At 42.8% G+C, this 17,560-nt stretch overlaps 1 protein-coding gene across 10 annotated transcripts in view; it reads right to left on the bottom strand.

The window, feature by feature from the left end:
• The window catches only part of camta1a (calmodulin binding transcription activator 1a), a 312,882-nt gene that overhangs the window by 30,831 nt on the left and 264,491 nt on the right, over window positions 1–17,560 (bottom strand). For all 10 annotated transcript variants that reach the window (XM_058052090.1, XM_058052091.1, XM_058052092.1 and 7 more), the window contains one exon: window positions 1,818–1,971. In XM_058052090.1, coding sequence (XP_057908073.1) covers window positions 1,818–1,971 — 154 coding nt within the window. The remainder of the gene's footprint in view (window positions 1–1,817; window positions 1,972–17,560) is intronic.

Here is a 17,560-nt window from a genome sequence, read left to right as displayed (position 1 = left end):
TTGGGGACCTATTAAGCTTTTTCCACTTTTCTGACCTATAAATGTAGTTAGAATGTTGTATTCTTGTGTTAAACGATGCCAAAGTTTCAGATAATAAGGTTTGTGTATTTAGAAGTGAGCCCTGAAAGAATTTTGGGATGGCTCAAAACGCTCGGTTTCAAAAGGCGTGGTAAAACTGCCCCTGTGTGATGTCACAGAGGGGCGGGACTTCCTTAAATGGTTCATAGCTAGGAAGCACCAGAGGCGAGCCATGGGAAGAATAAATTAAAACAGACCCTTTTGGCAGGAAGGAAATACAGCTGGAATAGGTGCAGATTTGACTAAATCTAAAAAGTTTTCTGTGTGTGTTATTGTGTGTAGCTGCTCTACAGGAGACCCCAACTCAATACAAAGGGTCAAAAAATAAGCATAGTAACTCTAACTCTTTTATGGTATTAAAATTGTGATCAGAAGTGTGATGTGTGATAATTGTTAAATGAAACAATCAATATTTTAAATACAACTGTCCTGTATTTATCGCCATTGGATTGTATAGGTGTACCTCAGTGTCTGACGAGTATAACTAATACAACCTGACTTGATCAAGGTCCTCTTTTCCAGCTTTAATAAGGAGATGCTATCCAAAACTACCACTAGATGGCAATGTTGCTCCATTACGGAGCTTATGTCAGCACTAGTCCTCCATTAAAAAGGGCCATAGAAAGAAAAGAGAAGATAAAAAGCAAATACAGAAAGCATGAAGGTTTTTTTTCCTCCACTTTATGGATCCCCTCTGTACAGCCTGGCAGCAAGAAGGCGTCACCCTCTTTGTCCCAACAACTCCCAAAGTTAATGACTTAACGCATTACTGCAAATGGTGCTTGCTTTTTACATTAAGTCACAGATGTAATGAACACTGTAGGCTATTGTTGCTCGGCGGCTGTCCCGGAGCAAGGCATTATGTCCTAAAAGTGACAGGAAGCAGAGCAGTGAGGAGGATAATGATGTAGACAGAACCTATACGTGACGAAAACCTGTCAGTACACAGCAAGCAGCAGCAAGAGCCTTTAAGGCTGCTGCTGCTCTTTACCTGGCCACGACTCAAATAATTGGCCATTGGAAGTCATCGCCCTGCTGTCCCCTGCTCAGCTCCCACAAATTACAGACTGCCTGTTGTTGTTGAGTATGTTAACGGGTCCCTGGAAGATTTTCCAGCTTCACAAAAGTCCCAATTTGACCGTTACCATCATCTGACAAACCCTGACCTTTTCCACAACATCACCTCTGTCTTTAGGCAGGTCTGGAGACTCATAAAACACATCCCAGCTCAAAGAAACATCTAACAGATATTTATTAAGCTGGTAACGGCATAGATCAGTCCAAAGGGGGTGTGTGTGGGGGGGCACACAAGGGGTAGGAGCGGGGGTGGGGTTGGTATTTTCTGGTGAGTCAGACATTCCCGCTCCCACATACTAACATGAATCAATAACCAACGTGCCGTCCTCCTCTGCCTTGACGTCCTTCTCGGGTCAGTAAGGCAGCATGCTCTTGGCTTGGTCTGAGTGGAGCCAGAGTTATGGGATGAGCTGACCTTTGATCTGAAACTTGCAAATGGCTCCAGGAAGTAGGAACAGTCGGTGGCCAGAAATTCTATCTGACTGAGGTGCCCGGGGCACTTAGCGTGGCAGCAATCAGCTAATAAGAGCTGACACCGGATCCTCAGACTAAATAAATCTTAAGTAAGTGAAGAACATTTGAGGGTAGATGATTTCATGTCATAGCTATAAATAGAATTTGACCAAACAAGTAGTTGTGAATGAATTTAGTCCAACACTCACACATGGGTTTGAGCTGGCCGATCAGCTCCTCCTTGGTCCACTTGGCCCACTCCTTCTTGTCTGTATTGATGGAACACAGGATTGGACCGCATGGTTTCCCACAATCCTCAATGGCTGGCACATTCAAATAATGGACGAGCACAATGTCAGGGTTCTGTGGGGAGAACACAGATGAGATTATCTCTGGTGTCAGCTGCACAGGGAACATGCTCGATGCTCATGAGGATGCTGCAGCAAAGAGTACCAGTGACACATGGACGTGTAGCTCAGCCGTGAATATTGTCACCAGCCTGAAAGGCGCCAGCTGCTTAATGAGAAGTCAAACTAGAAACGGTACATAGTAACACGAAGCTGACAAAAGCAAAATATGCAATCATGTGTATGTATTCATACATCCTCATGCATTTACCTATTTGCATAGGTGAAGCTATGCGAGCTCGTAACACGTGTATAACATTTTGTGAAGTTGTCCTAAATGAACGCCAGACTAAACAATGCTGTTATGAGCTTTCATCGGCAATTTCAGACAGATTTGCAAACAATAGATATAAAGCAGGGGTCTCAAACATGCGACCCGCGGGCCAAATGTGGCCCGCAGGACACTAGTTTGAGGCCCCCGCCTTGATATGAAAGTTTAATGCTAGTGCGGCCCGCGCAAGTTTGATATGGATGCTGTATGGTATCATGTACTAATAATAGTAATAGTAATTACTAATTACTAATAGTAATAATTTTTTTTCAGAAAAAAATTATTACGTTTGATTAATGTTCATGTTAAAGGTTAAATAACTGTTAATAGTTATCCTCCCTATCCGTGTGGAAGTGGTAAGGTTTTGGCTATTTAAGTTTAAAGGAAATAACTTGAAGGCTACCGTTTAGGTCGCTAGCGCTCTAGTTTGCGAGTTAGCATGTGTCTCAAGACCCTGCAGTTGCGCAATATGTTGTAAACAAAAAAAGTATAAATGTGACTATAGTTGTGTTTTGTCATGTCTACAGGGCTCTAATAATGCTTTGTTCATTTTAATCTGAAAAAAATAATTTGTCTACCCACCAACTATATGTGGTTTCTTAAGTTTTTATTATTTGCCGTTATTATATTATTATTATTATTATATTACTTATTACTGATTGATTTATTTTCTTTATTCTTGATTTGTTTATTTATTTTATCTTATTTTGTGCAGAAAAATAAAAATTAAGATATTTGAGAACAGTGGAATGTTTTATCAGAGCTTTTATTGTAGAAAATCGGAACCAAAGCACTGAAAAAGTTTGTATATTTTTCTGTTTTTAATAAATATGTTTTTGTTTTTTTTTGAAAACCTGATGCGGCCCAGCCTTGCCCAGACCCTAGCTCCAGTGGCCCCCAGGTAAATTGAGTTTGAAACCCCTGATATAAAGTAATGCCCTTGCTGTCAGGAAATTCCATGATTGCCAAGTTTAGCAAATTGCTTGTCATGTATTATAAGAATTGCCTCCAAGTACAGTATATCGACACTTTGACACATGAGATATAAAGCTAATTTACATTTGATGCCAAATACTATAAAAAGGGCCAAATATAAGCCCAAATATGGCGCGTGAAAAAAATAAAAAGTCATTGTAAGGAACATGCAGACATCTGGCACTAAACAAGATGTAAGAATCGACAAACAGCAAAGACGCTGATAGAGAAAAATGCAATGACAACATGTGTGTGCGACTGCAGGTTGAAGCTTCATCAGTGCTAAGTGGCAAATAAATCAAGGCGCGGCTACAGTAGGTCCTTGCGCCCTCTCACTGTGTATACCATTAATCAGGGGACCAGACACTCCCGCTCCGTCTCGCTTTCTTCCCTTTCATCAGACCGGGGTATGGCTGGGGGCGACTGGGCCCAGAAAAACAATTACTTCTGTGGAAAAAGAACCCCAAAACGTACAAACAACCTGCTGCCCTCTGTGATGATGTCACTTCAGTACTTCAAGCATGAGCTGCACATAGTGGTGTTCTCCTGCTTTGCTTGTCTCCTGTCATTGATATGGACACAACACTGGTGGCTGCCCTCTCTGTATGCAGATGGCAAGAGCGAGTGTATGTGTGTGTGTGTGTGTGTTGCAGGGTGGGGGGTGGAGGTGGGTGGTGGTGGTGGTGGTTGCCATGCACCCAGATGGCATCACCAGCTGTGTCAACGTCATGTCCTCCATCTTTTTCTTCAGAACAGGGAATACAGACAGCTTTGTGAACGTATGTCGATGAAAGGTGCAATTGTAGCAAATGTGCTTGTTCGAATACAGTTGGCAACACACAGTTAGACATACACCGGCTCCTCCGTCCCAGCTATTTTCCCCTCTTTTTCCAAACTTACTACACACAACACAGATGCACACAGGCAGTAAAGCTAAAATACCTACAGCTCAAACCCCAGTAAGGTGTGTTGCCTTACTATTTTAAATCTCTTGTAAAGCAACGAGGAAGCCAGAAAGATTTTCCCCAAATCTTGTTTTCCTTCTTTCACACTTCTTACTTTGAGCAACACCCATCCAACGCGTACACCTCTCCATTCAGAAGTGCAGAAAATAACAATAAAAATACGAAATTGTGGTAGGGGGGTTGTTGGAGGTAAGGTTATGGGATAACATTCATGAGATATCATTAATTTATTGATTAACTGTATAATATGTTCTGTTTTTCCGCTATTCTTTACCCAGAGGGATGCTTCACCTCTGCAGTGGAAGGGAATGCTTAGAGGCCTGTGGGGTGCATGTGTGTGTTAATATGCATGTTTGTATGATTCTATGTTCCCATATGAGGTGAAGTCTATAAATAAACACATGACAGTGCAAGGAGATCAGTGAGGATGTGTACCAAGCATTAAAGTCTCTTATTTCATGCATGTATGTGCAAGCGTAGCGTGTCTCCTGACAGTATTTTGATGTTACTCTGTAGTGTTAATGTTTACTGCAGCTCCAAACAGATGGGTAGATGTTCAGTTAATTGCAAGCAGAGTCTTGGGGAGTCAGCCATGGGGACGTAAGGCCTGCTGAGTGGGCGGCAGAAAGCCCTCGTCCTGTCTTCCACCTCACTTTGTCTCACAAATATGATATATAACACATAAGGACATTCACAATATGGGTTCTACTTTTGTAGACCAATGGGGTGTGGCCAGCGCACTTTTCAATGGCGCAGTCCGGCGCACCCACTCATCCGTTCCTCCCACCGGCGTAAGCGGCAAAAAGGCATGAGAGAAGGCTTGAGATTGTTTACCATGACCGACTGTAATATTAACCAATTAAATGAATGCCTCTCATTGCCTTAAATGCGCAGGGCCCACTGGACTGCTCATCAGAGGCCACAATGTGCATCACTACATGGACCACCTCACAGATCACATATAATCTATTCCTCTGCCATGAATAGGAGTACAAAATTAAGAGATAATTACATTAAACAGAGCAGCAGGCTAATCCAGGCATCGGGCTTGTGATCCACCTGCAATCCTGCTTTGTCATCGCCAAATAGGAGAACCTATGATGGTATATGTCTCCTCATCCTGCTTATTTGAATGTACATCGTTTCAGATCCCGTTATCCCAGATCCCGAAATATGGCAATCACAGGTAAATCCTTAAGACACGGACTGACTTACATTTGTTCAAGGAGCGTCTCACTCTTTTTTCTCTTTGAATGAGATTCAGTTGGCATCATACTTTAAGATGCCGTCAGGTTGAGTTCCTATTATGCGTGGCGTCTTTGATCTGACATCAGATGATGGATCAATTAATGCAAAAATGTACATGCTAGTTCAGACATCCATCCATTTTCTATGCCGCTTATCCTCATTAAGGTCGGGGGAGTATGCTGGAGCCTAGCCCAGCTGTCTTTGGGTGAGGGGCGGGGTACATCCTGGACTGGTCGCCAGCCAATCACAGGGCACATATAGACAAACAACCATTCACACTCACATTCGTACCTATGGACAATTTGGAGTCGGCAATTAACCTAGCATGTTTTTGGAATGTGGGAGGAAACCGGAGTACCCGGAGAAAACCCAAACTCCACACAGAGATCACCAAGCGGAGAATCGAACGTGGTTCATACAGTTACATTAAATTGTGATTGCTGTGACAGGTCGGAGCTGGCGAGTTTTCAGCGCACCTTCAGCGCACTGTTTTGTCACGGAATTTCTACTCGGCCAAGCTGAAAATGCGGACACCTCGCCCTGGTGCGCCGCCAGCTACCAGATTACCAAATTGGCTGTGCTGGACGAAACTGCCACTGCGCGGGGTGAGCCACACTTCACCACCCTGCGCCTCCTTGTGCTGCGCCACGAAAATATCCATCCATTTGCTATACCGCTTATCATCATTAAGGTCATGGGGATATGCTGGAGCCTATTCCAGTCCATTTCCACACCCTATGCAAATGGCTCCAGGACTGTCCGCCAGTCAATCGCACAACAATAGAGCCCTAAGTGTGCAAACCAAATCTCACCATTCACAGTTTAAGCATACACTACGCAAGCATGAACAAGCTGGCGTGCCAACATAGACACATAAAACCTTAGAACACGAGCATATGCAAGATATTGCCATCGCAACCAGTGAATGAAGGTGATGTTGTAGCCAGGCAACTGGTTTCTCTGGCACCCACGCACTTCTAGGGAACCTACTGCAATCTATGAGTGACTGCCTATGTTGTCCTGAGGTCACACACCTTCTACTCCACTCGACAAGAAAGGAAGGAAGAGTGGAACAAAGGAAAAAGAAAAGTTCACTAATGAAGCTGTGCATGCAGACATATTTAGATGGAGATGTATACAATGACCTTCTACTTGGACTCAATCTGAGTGTGCAGCTACAAGTGAAAAGCTGTATCTCTTTCGCAGTATCTCTTGGATAGCTGGTGTAGTAATGTGTCCACTGTCTCATTAAATCGTTCTGACCCCACCACAAATCTGCCTCTCTCTTGCTTCACCTGCATGTACCCACAGAACCTCCACCAACCCACAATCATTGAATAAGCCACTTAGAGTTCAGTGTATTTTTCTTACTAATAATAGGCCAAGGTCAACCACGAAACTGATGAATTATTAATGAACACATTTTTGACAAACTGTGATAGAGCAAGGGATGTTCTCGAACCATGATGACTGCACAGTGTAGACCAGGGGTCTCAAACAAATGTGGCCCGCAGGACACTAGTTTGAGGCCCCCGCCTTGATATGAAAGTTTAATGTTAGTGCGGACCGCGCAAGTTTGATATGGATGCTGTATGGTATCATGTACCCAGAAAAAATTATTACGTTTCATTAATGTTCATGTTAAAGGTTAAATAACTGTTAATAGTTATCCTCCCTATCCGTGTGGAAGTGGTAAGTTTTTGGCTATTTAAGTTTAAAGGAAATAACTTGAAGGCTACCGTTTAGGTCACTAGCTCTGTAGTTTGCGAGTTAGCATGTGTCTCAAGAACCTGCAGTTGCGCAATATGTTGTAAATAAAAGAAAGTATAAATGTGACTATAGTCGTGTTTTGTCATGTCTACAGGGCTCTAATAATGCTTTGTTCATTTTAATCTGAAAAAAATAATTTGTCTACCCACCAACTATATGTGGTTTCTCAAGTTTTTATTATTTGCCGTTTTATTATTATTATTATTATATTTATTTATTATTGATTGATTGTTTTTCTTTATTATTGATTTGTTTATTTTTCATCTTATTTTGTGCAGAAAAATAAAAAATAAGATATTTGAGAACAGTGGAATGTTTTATCAGAGCTTTTATTGTAGAAAATCGGAACCAAAGCACTGAAAAAGTTTGTATATTTTTCTGTTTTTAATAAATGCTGTTTTTTTTTTGGAAAACCTGATGCGGCCCAGCCTTGCCCAGACCCTAGCTCGAGTGGCCCCCAGGTAAATTGAGTTTGAGACCCCTGGTGTAGGCAAACCAGAGAAAACAGAGCAGCGATTGGCTAATACTGTATATAGGATCACCTTGTTTTCACTCAAATGTGGCAAGGATAAACCTACTAAAAAGGAGTGAGTCGGATCTTGCAAGCTTTGAACTCTCGAGTGATAACCCTCCCAATGAACAAAGTATCCAAAAATGCACGAGCAGTCAATTGTTTAGTCACCTACATTCAGCATCAAGGCACTATTATACAAAGGGCAGGTTTGTGTGCTGGCGTCTCTGTTTGTGGATGTATTTACGCCTCTATGTTTGTGTCTGCCTACACTGAATTATAAATTGAGTGTGAATGAGTGTCTGGAGGCAGATGTCTGTATGTTGCTTGGCGTACATACATCAATATGCATGGAGAATGAGCGCAATGAGCTGAGTGTGAGTGAGTGCATCTGTTACTTTCACTGCATACATGATGTCTATATGCATGTGAAAATTTGTGATATGTGTCTTTTTTTTTTCCCAGCAGCTTGCCTGTTTTATGTTGCTGGCTCAATATATGAGAAGAGGTGGGGTAGCAGTGATACCATTGGGTGTCATTCATTAGGGAGCCTTCTGGTGTCTGGCATAAAAGGTTGCCGCTCCAGGTTGACCAACGTGCTTTTGATTTGAACCCCAAATTCTCAGTTCCAGTGGGTGCATGTTTTTTTTTTTTTGTGTGTGTGGGCGGCTGGGAAACACCTCGCCTTGTGCAGACACACAGACACATGCAGTACATGAACACATATACAAACGCAATGCCAAACCCCTCCAAACAAGACAGTAAATAGCCTGAAGCTCTTGTCTGGGTAGCTGAGTAATCCATAATCTGAAGCTGCTTTCCACCCTCTCTTTCAGCCTAATTAGGGTGTCTGGAGTCAAGGCTCCATTTAGAGCAACTGCAGTTCGACTCCAAATACATCCCCACACTCCCCTAGTTAGCGTGAAAGTGAGTACCACGCAGGTACTAATCCAACCCGGGCTTAATTTGAATTGCCTCTGTCCCAAGTCTGTAAGGGGAATAGCAGAGCAGATGGCACAGTAGGTGAGCCTGATTTAGGGGACATTCAGACTCCACCTCTCTACCACTACTTCCTTGTGTCGTGGCTGGAAGATATAAAGGCAGAAGTTGGAACTTTTGAGGAACAGGAAGAGGCCAGCATGTTTGAGCGTGTTTCAGAGGAAGCCAGGGGCTGGGCCTGTGATGTTTAATTCAGGAGCACATAATCACTTCGATGGAGTTGAGAGCGGGGCTTTAAATAACTCAGTTTAGAGATGGGGGCAGAACTGCTTCACTCCGAGTGGGGCAATGAAACCGGGTGTGTTTGTGCATGTTTGTGCAGATATGTGAGTGCATTTTGCTTTTCTTAGCATCTGCGAGAAAGTAGACAAAAAAAAATGCTCCCCTATTTTGAGTTTGTTGTGCATGCATTGGGATAAAGGTGCAAAAGGTCAGCGTTCAGAGCCTGAATACGGAGGAGCATTTTCATGGCAAACCGGGCAGTGAAGTATTGAAGTCCCTCTTGGTGCCACAACTGCACAACTGCACAAACCTACTTATTCTTTCTGAGGCCTTCACCGAGCACACTCTCCATTAGTTGTGGTGGTACCAAGTGAGAGGCTGTGTTGCTCAGGGGCAAGCTGAGAAAGCACCATCAGGAACTCATCCGGCTGCCATAATAGCCTCGGTTGCGCCCATCACACCGATACTCATATTCATCGGCCATCCAGGTGACAGTCACACCGGAATACAACGCGGGAAAGGAAGTCACTGAGCCCTCTCAAACACTTGGAGGCCTTAATCGTGTGCTTCATGGGCGTTTCTTTTGTTTCATTCTCACAATAACTTCTCTCCACTACTAGCTTTCCGTCAGTTCTTCCCATCATTTCCTTCCCGGGAATGAGAAGCAGTTCACCACAGCTAACGCCGCCCCTCGCTTGTGCTCTCAGTCATGTTCATATCAGCTGTGGGTCTAATTTGTTTGTGTGTATAGTCTTTCTCTCTCCGCCAGTCGACAAGGAACACTATCTGTGTGCTTCTGCCTGTGTCTGTGGGCGAATCAGGACTTCAGAGGAGCAGCCAGAGGGGGTGGGGGGGGGGGGGGGGTGTGCTGGTACATTTTTTTAAACGAGGAGTCACAGTGAGGACTGGTACGTGTCCAACAGCAGCGAGACGGTCCAATATGACCATTATCTGCTTCTGCAATAGCTGACAATTGATTACAACCCTTGTGAGCATCTACAGAAGTTATTGTGGTCGCAACACAGAGCTCGTTCAGGCATAAATGTACATATATACGGTATCGTGTGAAGAACGCGCAATCATACACTATATGACAACAGCAATGGCCTCGGCTTTGCTGTGACTCTATGCTCTGTTAGACACAGAGAGGAGCTCATTATTATTACTGGGCTGAATACTGGAGCTCAGCTTGGCAAGAGCTCTTCCATTCACATACTGTATAAACATCATACAAATGGGTGTCCAATGTCAGCTACTGTGTAAAAAAAAAATAATAATAAAATAAAGTGCTAAGGGTTTCCTAGCAACATGTTGGATCCACATGAAGAATGAAAAATATAAATGTTGTGTGGTAGTGTGACAGAATGAAAGAGTGAGTTTGAGATAGATAAACAGTGCATATTTGAAAAAGATGGAGGGGTGTATGCGGGGAAGGTATACGTAGACAAAGATAAGACGTCATGAATAGCTTGTGGGAAGATAATGAAGCGAGAGAGAGAGAGAGAGAGAAAGAGAGAGAGAGAGAAAAGGCACCACCAGAAATCTGATGAGCTGATCGAAAAAAAGGCGCATTTCTTCAACCTCTCTACGGGGGCAGTATTGACTGCCAGTTGATTCACGGGCAGGTCCACTGACAATTAAGGTCATGGGAACGGCTTGTCAAATCACAGCTCGGGGAGAGATCACCAGGGGAATACATCAAAACCTTTGCAAGGTGGTTTAGAATTTGGTGGTTATGCTTTGGTTTAAAATGCAGTGCTGTGTTTCACACTAGTTTCAAATGCAAAACACAAGGGGATGTTCAGTACCAAGTCGCTATCAGGTGATAGCGGCTTGTAAAATTGCTGCACTATACAAAAGAGGTTTGGCTGAATCTCAGGGGCTTTGTGTGTGTGTGTGTGTGTTTTTTTTTTACATCACTGCAACAAAGTCACCTGCAAAAAGATTCAACAGGAAGATGGTATTACATTTTATTACAAGAGTGTGAAATGCAGGTTGCAAGGTGGAATATAATATAGTCTGCATGTGTGTGATTGTGTAAACATATTTGGTACATCAGTCTGTACAACAATGATGCTACAGAGAAGTGGTGGAAAAGCACGTGCCAGAAAGATGAGTCCCAAAACAAGCATGGGACTTTGACAGTGACAGAGCGACCGTAGCCTCCTGGTAGTGTAATAGAAAATTAATTGAGACCATCAATATGGTATTAATCATTAAAGCACAGGTGCTGAGGTGGCACTTGGTAGGATGTTCTTCTATTGGCAGAGCTCATAGACACATTTAGAGCAAAAGTTTGAACTGCTGTGTTGCAAAATGCTTGTCTTATGACCGCTGTAAAAAGTTAATAAATGTATTCTGAAAGACGTCGAAATCAGGTAAATTTGGAGAAATATGAATCAACTCTTCTCGGAACACCTAATCCGTTGTGAGGCAGACCAACGCGAGGCCCCGGAGTTCCGTTTTAATCAGCGAGGGCACGCAGAGCCAAAATGCAGCAACTACATTAAGCCGTTAAGCGCAACACGTCTGAAAAATGCTTGAACGTGTCTCGCTGAGATGAACGTCTCTCCTCATGAATAATGCATCACACAAAAGACAAAACCAGACTCACATTGGAGATTGTATTTGCGTGTGCAAATGCGAGATGAGAATTATTGGTTTGTGGTGACACTACAGTATGACCGTGTGATGCATCCAAAACAGGCCAGACTGGAGTCCACTTCGCCAACGCCCTTGCCACCTGGTATCTGTCAGTATCTGTCAGGTCGGGCCAATGGACAGTTTATGATTAAGGAGCTGTAGATAAGATGGAGATTGATTTGGACTGAAAGGCAAACAAGATTGACAAAGCTTAGAGTCAGCTAAAAAGCAAGTCCAAGGGGTGTGTGTGTGTGTGTGTGTGTGTGAGGAGGGGGTAGGGCGGGTGAGGACTAGAGGAGAGAATACATTAACACAGGTCTGGAGTTTAGAGAGTGCACCGTAATGAGTACTTCCTCAACATACAATGCATACTGGTTAGACACTATGGACAGTTCCATCATCATCAGCTGATTAATGCTCTGTGGAAAGATACAAGCAAGGGCACTTCATTTAGTATCGCGTATTAAAGTGTGAGGGAGAAAATAACCCTTTTACAAGAACAAACCTCCAAGAGAACCAGGCTCAGAGTGGACATTTGCCTGGACAGTTGGGTTGAGAGAAAACAAAGTACAATGACGAAAAACACTATGACTATGGTCTAATCATCGGCGAGGAACGTCAATAGAAAAAGTGGTTGTGATTTGCTTTCCTTGACAACCGCTCACCCAAATGGTTTCAAGTCTGACTGGAGTGTGACAGTTGACGTTTGGATGACTCATCCAGAACTTTTGTTATTGGATCCTTTCAACAACTGTAGCATGACTGATTTCCAGCATGGAATGTTTTGTTCAGTCCGAAGCAGTTTGATGTGACTCAGACTATTCATTCATTCATTTTCTAGAGCGTATCCTCACAAAGGTTGCGGGCGGTGCTGGAGCCTATCGGCCAAGAGGCAGGGTACACTCTGGACTGGTCGCCAGCCAATCACAGATAGCACATATAGACAAACAACCATTCACACTCACATTCATACCTATGGACAATTTGGAGTCGACAATGAACCTAGCATGTTTTTGGAATGTGGGAGGAAACCGGAGAACCAGGAGGAACATGCAAACTCTACACACAGATGAGATGCCCAAGCGAGGAATCGAACCAGTGTCTCCTTGTTGTGTGGCCTGTACGCTAACTACTCGGCCGCCATGCAGCCGTGATCTGGTTCACCCCCCAAATTTAATGAGTTGTTCCATATCCCAGTTCCTCACCGAGGGTATGTCCAGGAGGCATCCGGACAAGAGTCCAGCCACCCTGTGAAGGAAACTCATGACTGAGAACCATGATATCAGATTTGGAGGTGCTGAATCTTCACACTGAGCTGCAAACCGGCCAAGTAAAAGCTGAAGTTCACAGCCATCAGGACCACATCTTCTGCAAATAGCAGCGACGAGCTCCTAAGGCCCTCAAAACGGACGCCTAGAAATTCTGTTCATAAAAATCGAAACAGAATTGATGACAAAGGGCAGCCTTGGCAGTGGTTAATGTTTTATATAGTCAAAATACGGCAAGATACTGTAAGTATTACATGTTATCATCAACGTAATCGCTTCAGCATGTACTGTATATAAAACGATAAAATGTTAGATAATTTTGACGTCCATTGTTAGCTAGCTCATATTAACTCATTTTCTGGTGTTATTATGCCCAGAAAAGGATTGTCAATGATGGACAAATTTTTTTTTAAAAGGGCAGTTCCCCTTTAAGAGTTTAAGTGCTTTGAAATTATGGCAACATATATGAAGTTACTATGTTTGTACATTGCATAGCTATACAATTGTTTGGCTAATGTTGTAGGTTAAACACTTACAAAGCAATTGATTACCTCATGAGACAGTTATAGCTAGATAGCTCCAATATATAGAAAACAAACTGTCCCCAGGCCCATTGCAAAACACGTGGAGATCAGGTGTTCATACAAGCAAACATCTACACTATTTTTATCCGTGCATATGGAACATGAAACGACAAAAGCCTTTGATGCATCTCATGACAGCACATGCGAGCTTGCAGCAGAATAAGACAAGAAACCAGAGAGAGTGGGGCTGTGCCCCTGGGACAGGTCCTCTCCCTCCCCAACTTGGCCTGCCTTCCCCTCGCTGGTCTGATCAACACGGGGGTGCTAATCACGGAGGACAGAACAGTCATCCTCTTTTCTCTCTCACCACTTTTTGCATTATTTCTTCTGGTTTTACAATTTATGTCCCACTCCCATGAAAACCATTTAGAGTTTTTCAGTGAATATTATTTTGATTTATTTGTATTATGGGTTTTGTTGAGTATTCTATGTGTAATTGTCGGTACTTGTTACATAACATAAGATTACTGAAACATGCAGGTCACTACTCCATATTCAGTACTAGTATGACTTAAAACGTGACTTATGACTTAACATTGTTAAAGTCTTGCCTTGGCTTTGTTTACGAATTGCCATAAAAAAAACCTCACATGAACCTTTAAGATGTTTTTAACATAACGCCCTGTAAAACTTGCCATGACATCGGTACTTGTGTATAGGTTGATAAGGTCATCTGACAAATTCTGTTTAAGCTTCATGGTAGTGTCTGATCTATAGTGCTGCCTTAATCGGGTTCATATAAAAAATAAATAAAATATTGGTGTCTATGTATACATACAGGTAGTTACATAAACAATGACAGATGACAGGCACCCCTCCCCCAAAACCAACATAAACTGAAGTGAATCGGAAGCAGCACGCACAAACCCCGAATAATGACACGTCTCCTCATTTCCCAGTTATCTAATTGCCTGCGTCTTTCATTTCTTTAATAAAGTAATGAATGTGGCTGGATTGGAATCGTACAAGCGGTATTAACTTTAAATCCCAAACTGCATCAGAAGAGCAGAATAATTTGTAGGAGAAATAATTACAGGGCAGAGGAGCAGGCATCAATCGTGGAACACCGACAGTGCCCTCGCTGGAAACTCCCTCACCCATAAGCCAAGGCTCCATTAGGTATTGTCTGGGGCCTACAGGCTAATTTGTTTGCATCAATAATACATTCAAAGGATTTATCTAACTTGCAAATGAGCGCACATTTACTAGTTCAAGAGGCAAGGAAGAAGAGCAGGTAGTGAGAGAGAGGGAGAATCCGGTACAGGCACGCGGGACGGAGTAAACCGCTTTGTGGATAATTTGCATATAGGAGTATCAGGGTATTTTTAAATTGGGGACATGTTTGGGCAGTGGTAAATTTGGGGCATTCGGTGCAAGCTAGCATATATTGGAAAGAGAAAGTGAAAAAATGAAGAGGAGAGCACTTCGCTGCTACAGCAGATTACCTGCTGCTCTGAATATTCTCACATCATTTGCCAGATGACAAAATGACAAAGGAGAGTGAACATGTGTGCCTCTCTTAGACAAGGTGGGCTATCCTTTGGGGGGACAAGGGGGACTCAAGTGCTCTTTGATCTCTGTGTCCTCGGCTGCCTCCCACAAGTCCTACTGAGATACTTGAAGAAAAAAAAAAAAGAGTGGAAAGACAGGGAGAAAAAAGGTTGCAGGAAATTGAGGGTTATAACGAGTGAGGTGGAGAGCGAGCTCGATGGCAGAGGAGAAGCGGAAGCCTGGCCATGAACATATGCTGCATCTCCGTGCCAAGCCCCATTGGCTCAGGCAAGCCTCACATACGCTACAATGTTGCCACGCGTCCCACTCCAAACCTCTCAAACATCAGCACCATGGCGCTACTTAGTCGGACAAATCTAAAGGGATAAATCTGGAAAGAGAACCGGTCTTCCGTGGCACAGCGCTGTCACTGTCTGATTAGTCACACATATAGCACATACACAAGTGGCGTTTTGGAACTCTTAGAATCATGACCCTTCTGATGTGGGCTGCCGCTCCACTCTCCGAAATAAACTGAGAAGGCAGCATGACTTTCATTATCTCTATGAGATGTATCTTACAACTACAGTTACTATGGTACCCATTATGTCATTGTATGGTCATATCACCTTGTACTTCGGTACGAAATCTTAAACTGTATTATTATTACAATACAAGCAGTTGATGTTTGCTAAATACAAGGATGAAGAGTCTTGAACCAGTCATGATGTGCTATATATATCACTATATTGACACTTACTATGGTACCCATTATGTACCACCTTGTACTTCAGTACGGGACAAAAAATGTTAAAATAAAAAAATAAAAAAACTTAAACTGTATTATGAAAGCAGGAAGTGAACAAATGTAACAGTTACTGATTGTAAAAGTACCAGATGGAGTTGTAGGATTTAATAAGCTTTGCTTCTTCCTACTCCTTTTGGACATGTGGAACTGTGAACTGATGATGTGATGCATTCAATTGTAATCTGATGCATGTTCAAATGAAATAAAACCATTACAGTATACAACAGAAAACTGCAGAAGCTGCACAATATTCATTATTTACTCAACTAGACCCGAATAACTGAAACTGAACAGCAGGTCATGCAAACTCATATAAAACTTAACATGATTCTGTAGTAATATACTGCATGTATGGGATATTTGGTATAAAATAGACTAACTGCTTGCTGCAGGGCAATGGAGAGATTCCACAAAAAAAATGTTTCTAACAATGATCGCATTTAATTTTACAGTGGCTGTAAAGGAAAGGAGGATAAAGAGAAGGATAAAGGGGTTTGGGGAATGCAGTGGGGAAACTGGGCGGCGATAGAAAAGCACTGACATGGCTCCCCATTGCGAATCAAACACTCCACAAAGCAAAACACTTTTCTTTAAGACTATTATAAGAGGAGATTGTATAGATTATACTGCACTGCAGCTGCAATGCATCATACTGAGAGGCATCTTATTTAGCCGGGGGTGCTAAAAATAAGGGAAACAGAACAATGTCCAGAATAATAAAAATATTGTTACATGTATACATCTCTGACAGTGTCATTCATAACTCAGCTCATGGTATTGTGGTCAGAACATCAATTCCTATCTGGTTGTCTAGCATGCTGTGACTTTCTGTCACTGACTGGGGTCAGTATGGTCACATTTACAGTACATCTTCCTCTACTCGCCGCCCGCTCTGTAAATGGCTGTTGGTGCAAACCTACATAAGGATGACAAGGGCACTGAGGAGAGAAAATCAATACTGTATCTCACCACTAAGCAAAAATCCTAAGCAAAATCAACCAGAGTTTGCAGGGTGTTCCATAAACGGGACGGCTTCATCTGGTGGATTAGCAGTGGAACGGCCGCACAGAGCATAAACAAACATAGAGAAATATCATGGTCGCATCAGTGAGGAACAAAAAAAAAAAAAGCCTACTCTTACAGTGGCACAGTACATACATATATGTCCATATATAGGCATACATAGAACGGCCTTTACTGTATAGCCTAAAAATAGCAGGCGAGAAGCGGGAAACGGGATTGAGGCTATTATTATTGCACACACGTCCTGCCTCGTCCCACCAAGGAAAGGGACGAGACTAATGATTTTTCTGGTGCAAGCAATTAAAAGACTATTTGTCACCTGCCAGGCTGCATATGACGTTAGGGCTCTTGGCAGAGGAGCATGGAGTAACTCCACACACACACACACACACACACACAATGTGGTGTACAGTGTACACAAAAAAACTATGTGAAGCAGAAGGATCACAGGAGGAAAAGGGGGAGGAGTGAGAAGTACTTTGGGCAGTGGGGGAAAAAAAAGTTGTGTAAGAGGCTGATTTATCCGGACAGGTTAATACCAGGCCAGACAGAGCCTCAGATAGCACACTGCCATCAGGAAGTCATGTAATATTTAGACTGCTGTCAATGAAAGCTATTCTCTTGCTGCTGGGGTTCTTGGCTAAGGAAAATATATTATTCCCACCCACTGCCCACCTGGTTACACTCCCGACGAGCATTTTGTCCTTCGACCCTTTCAGATTGTCTCAGCAAAAGGTAGAAGTGGAAACATTTCATTGAAAAATCAC

The sequence above is a fragment of the Doryrhamphus excisus genome, chromosome 16, assembly GCF_030265055.1.
Source record: "Doryrhamphus excisus isolate RoL2022-K1 chromosome 16, RoL_Dexc_1.0, whole genome shotgun sequence".
NCBI classification, from domain to species: Eukaryota; Metazoa; Chordata; class Actinopteri; order Syngnathiformes; family Syngnathidae; genus Doryrhamphus; species Doryrhamphus excisus.
Note: the sequence above shows the minus strand (reverse complement) of the source record. Positions and strands in the feature narration are given on the sequence as shown.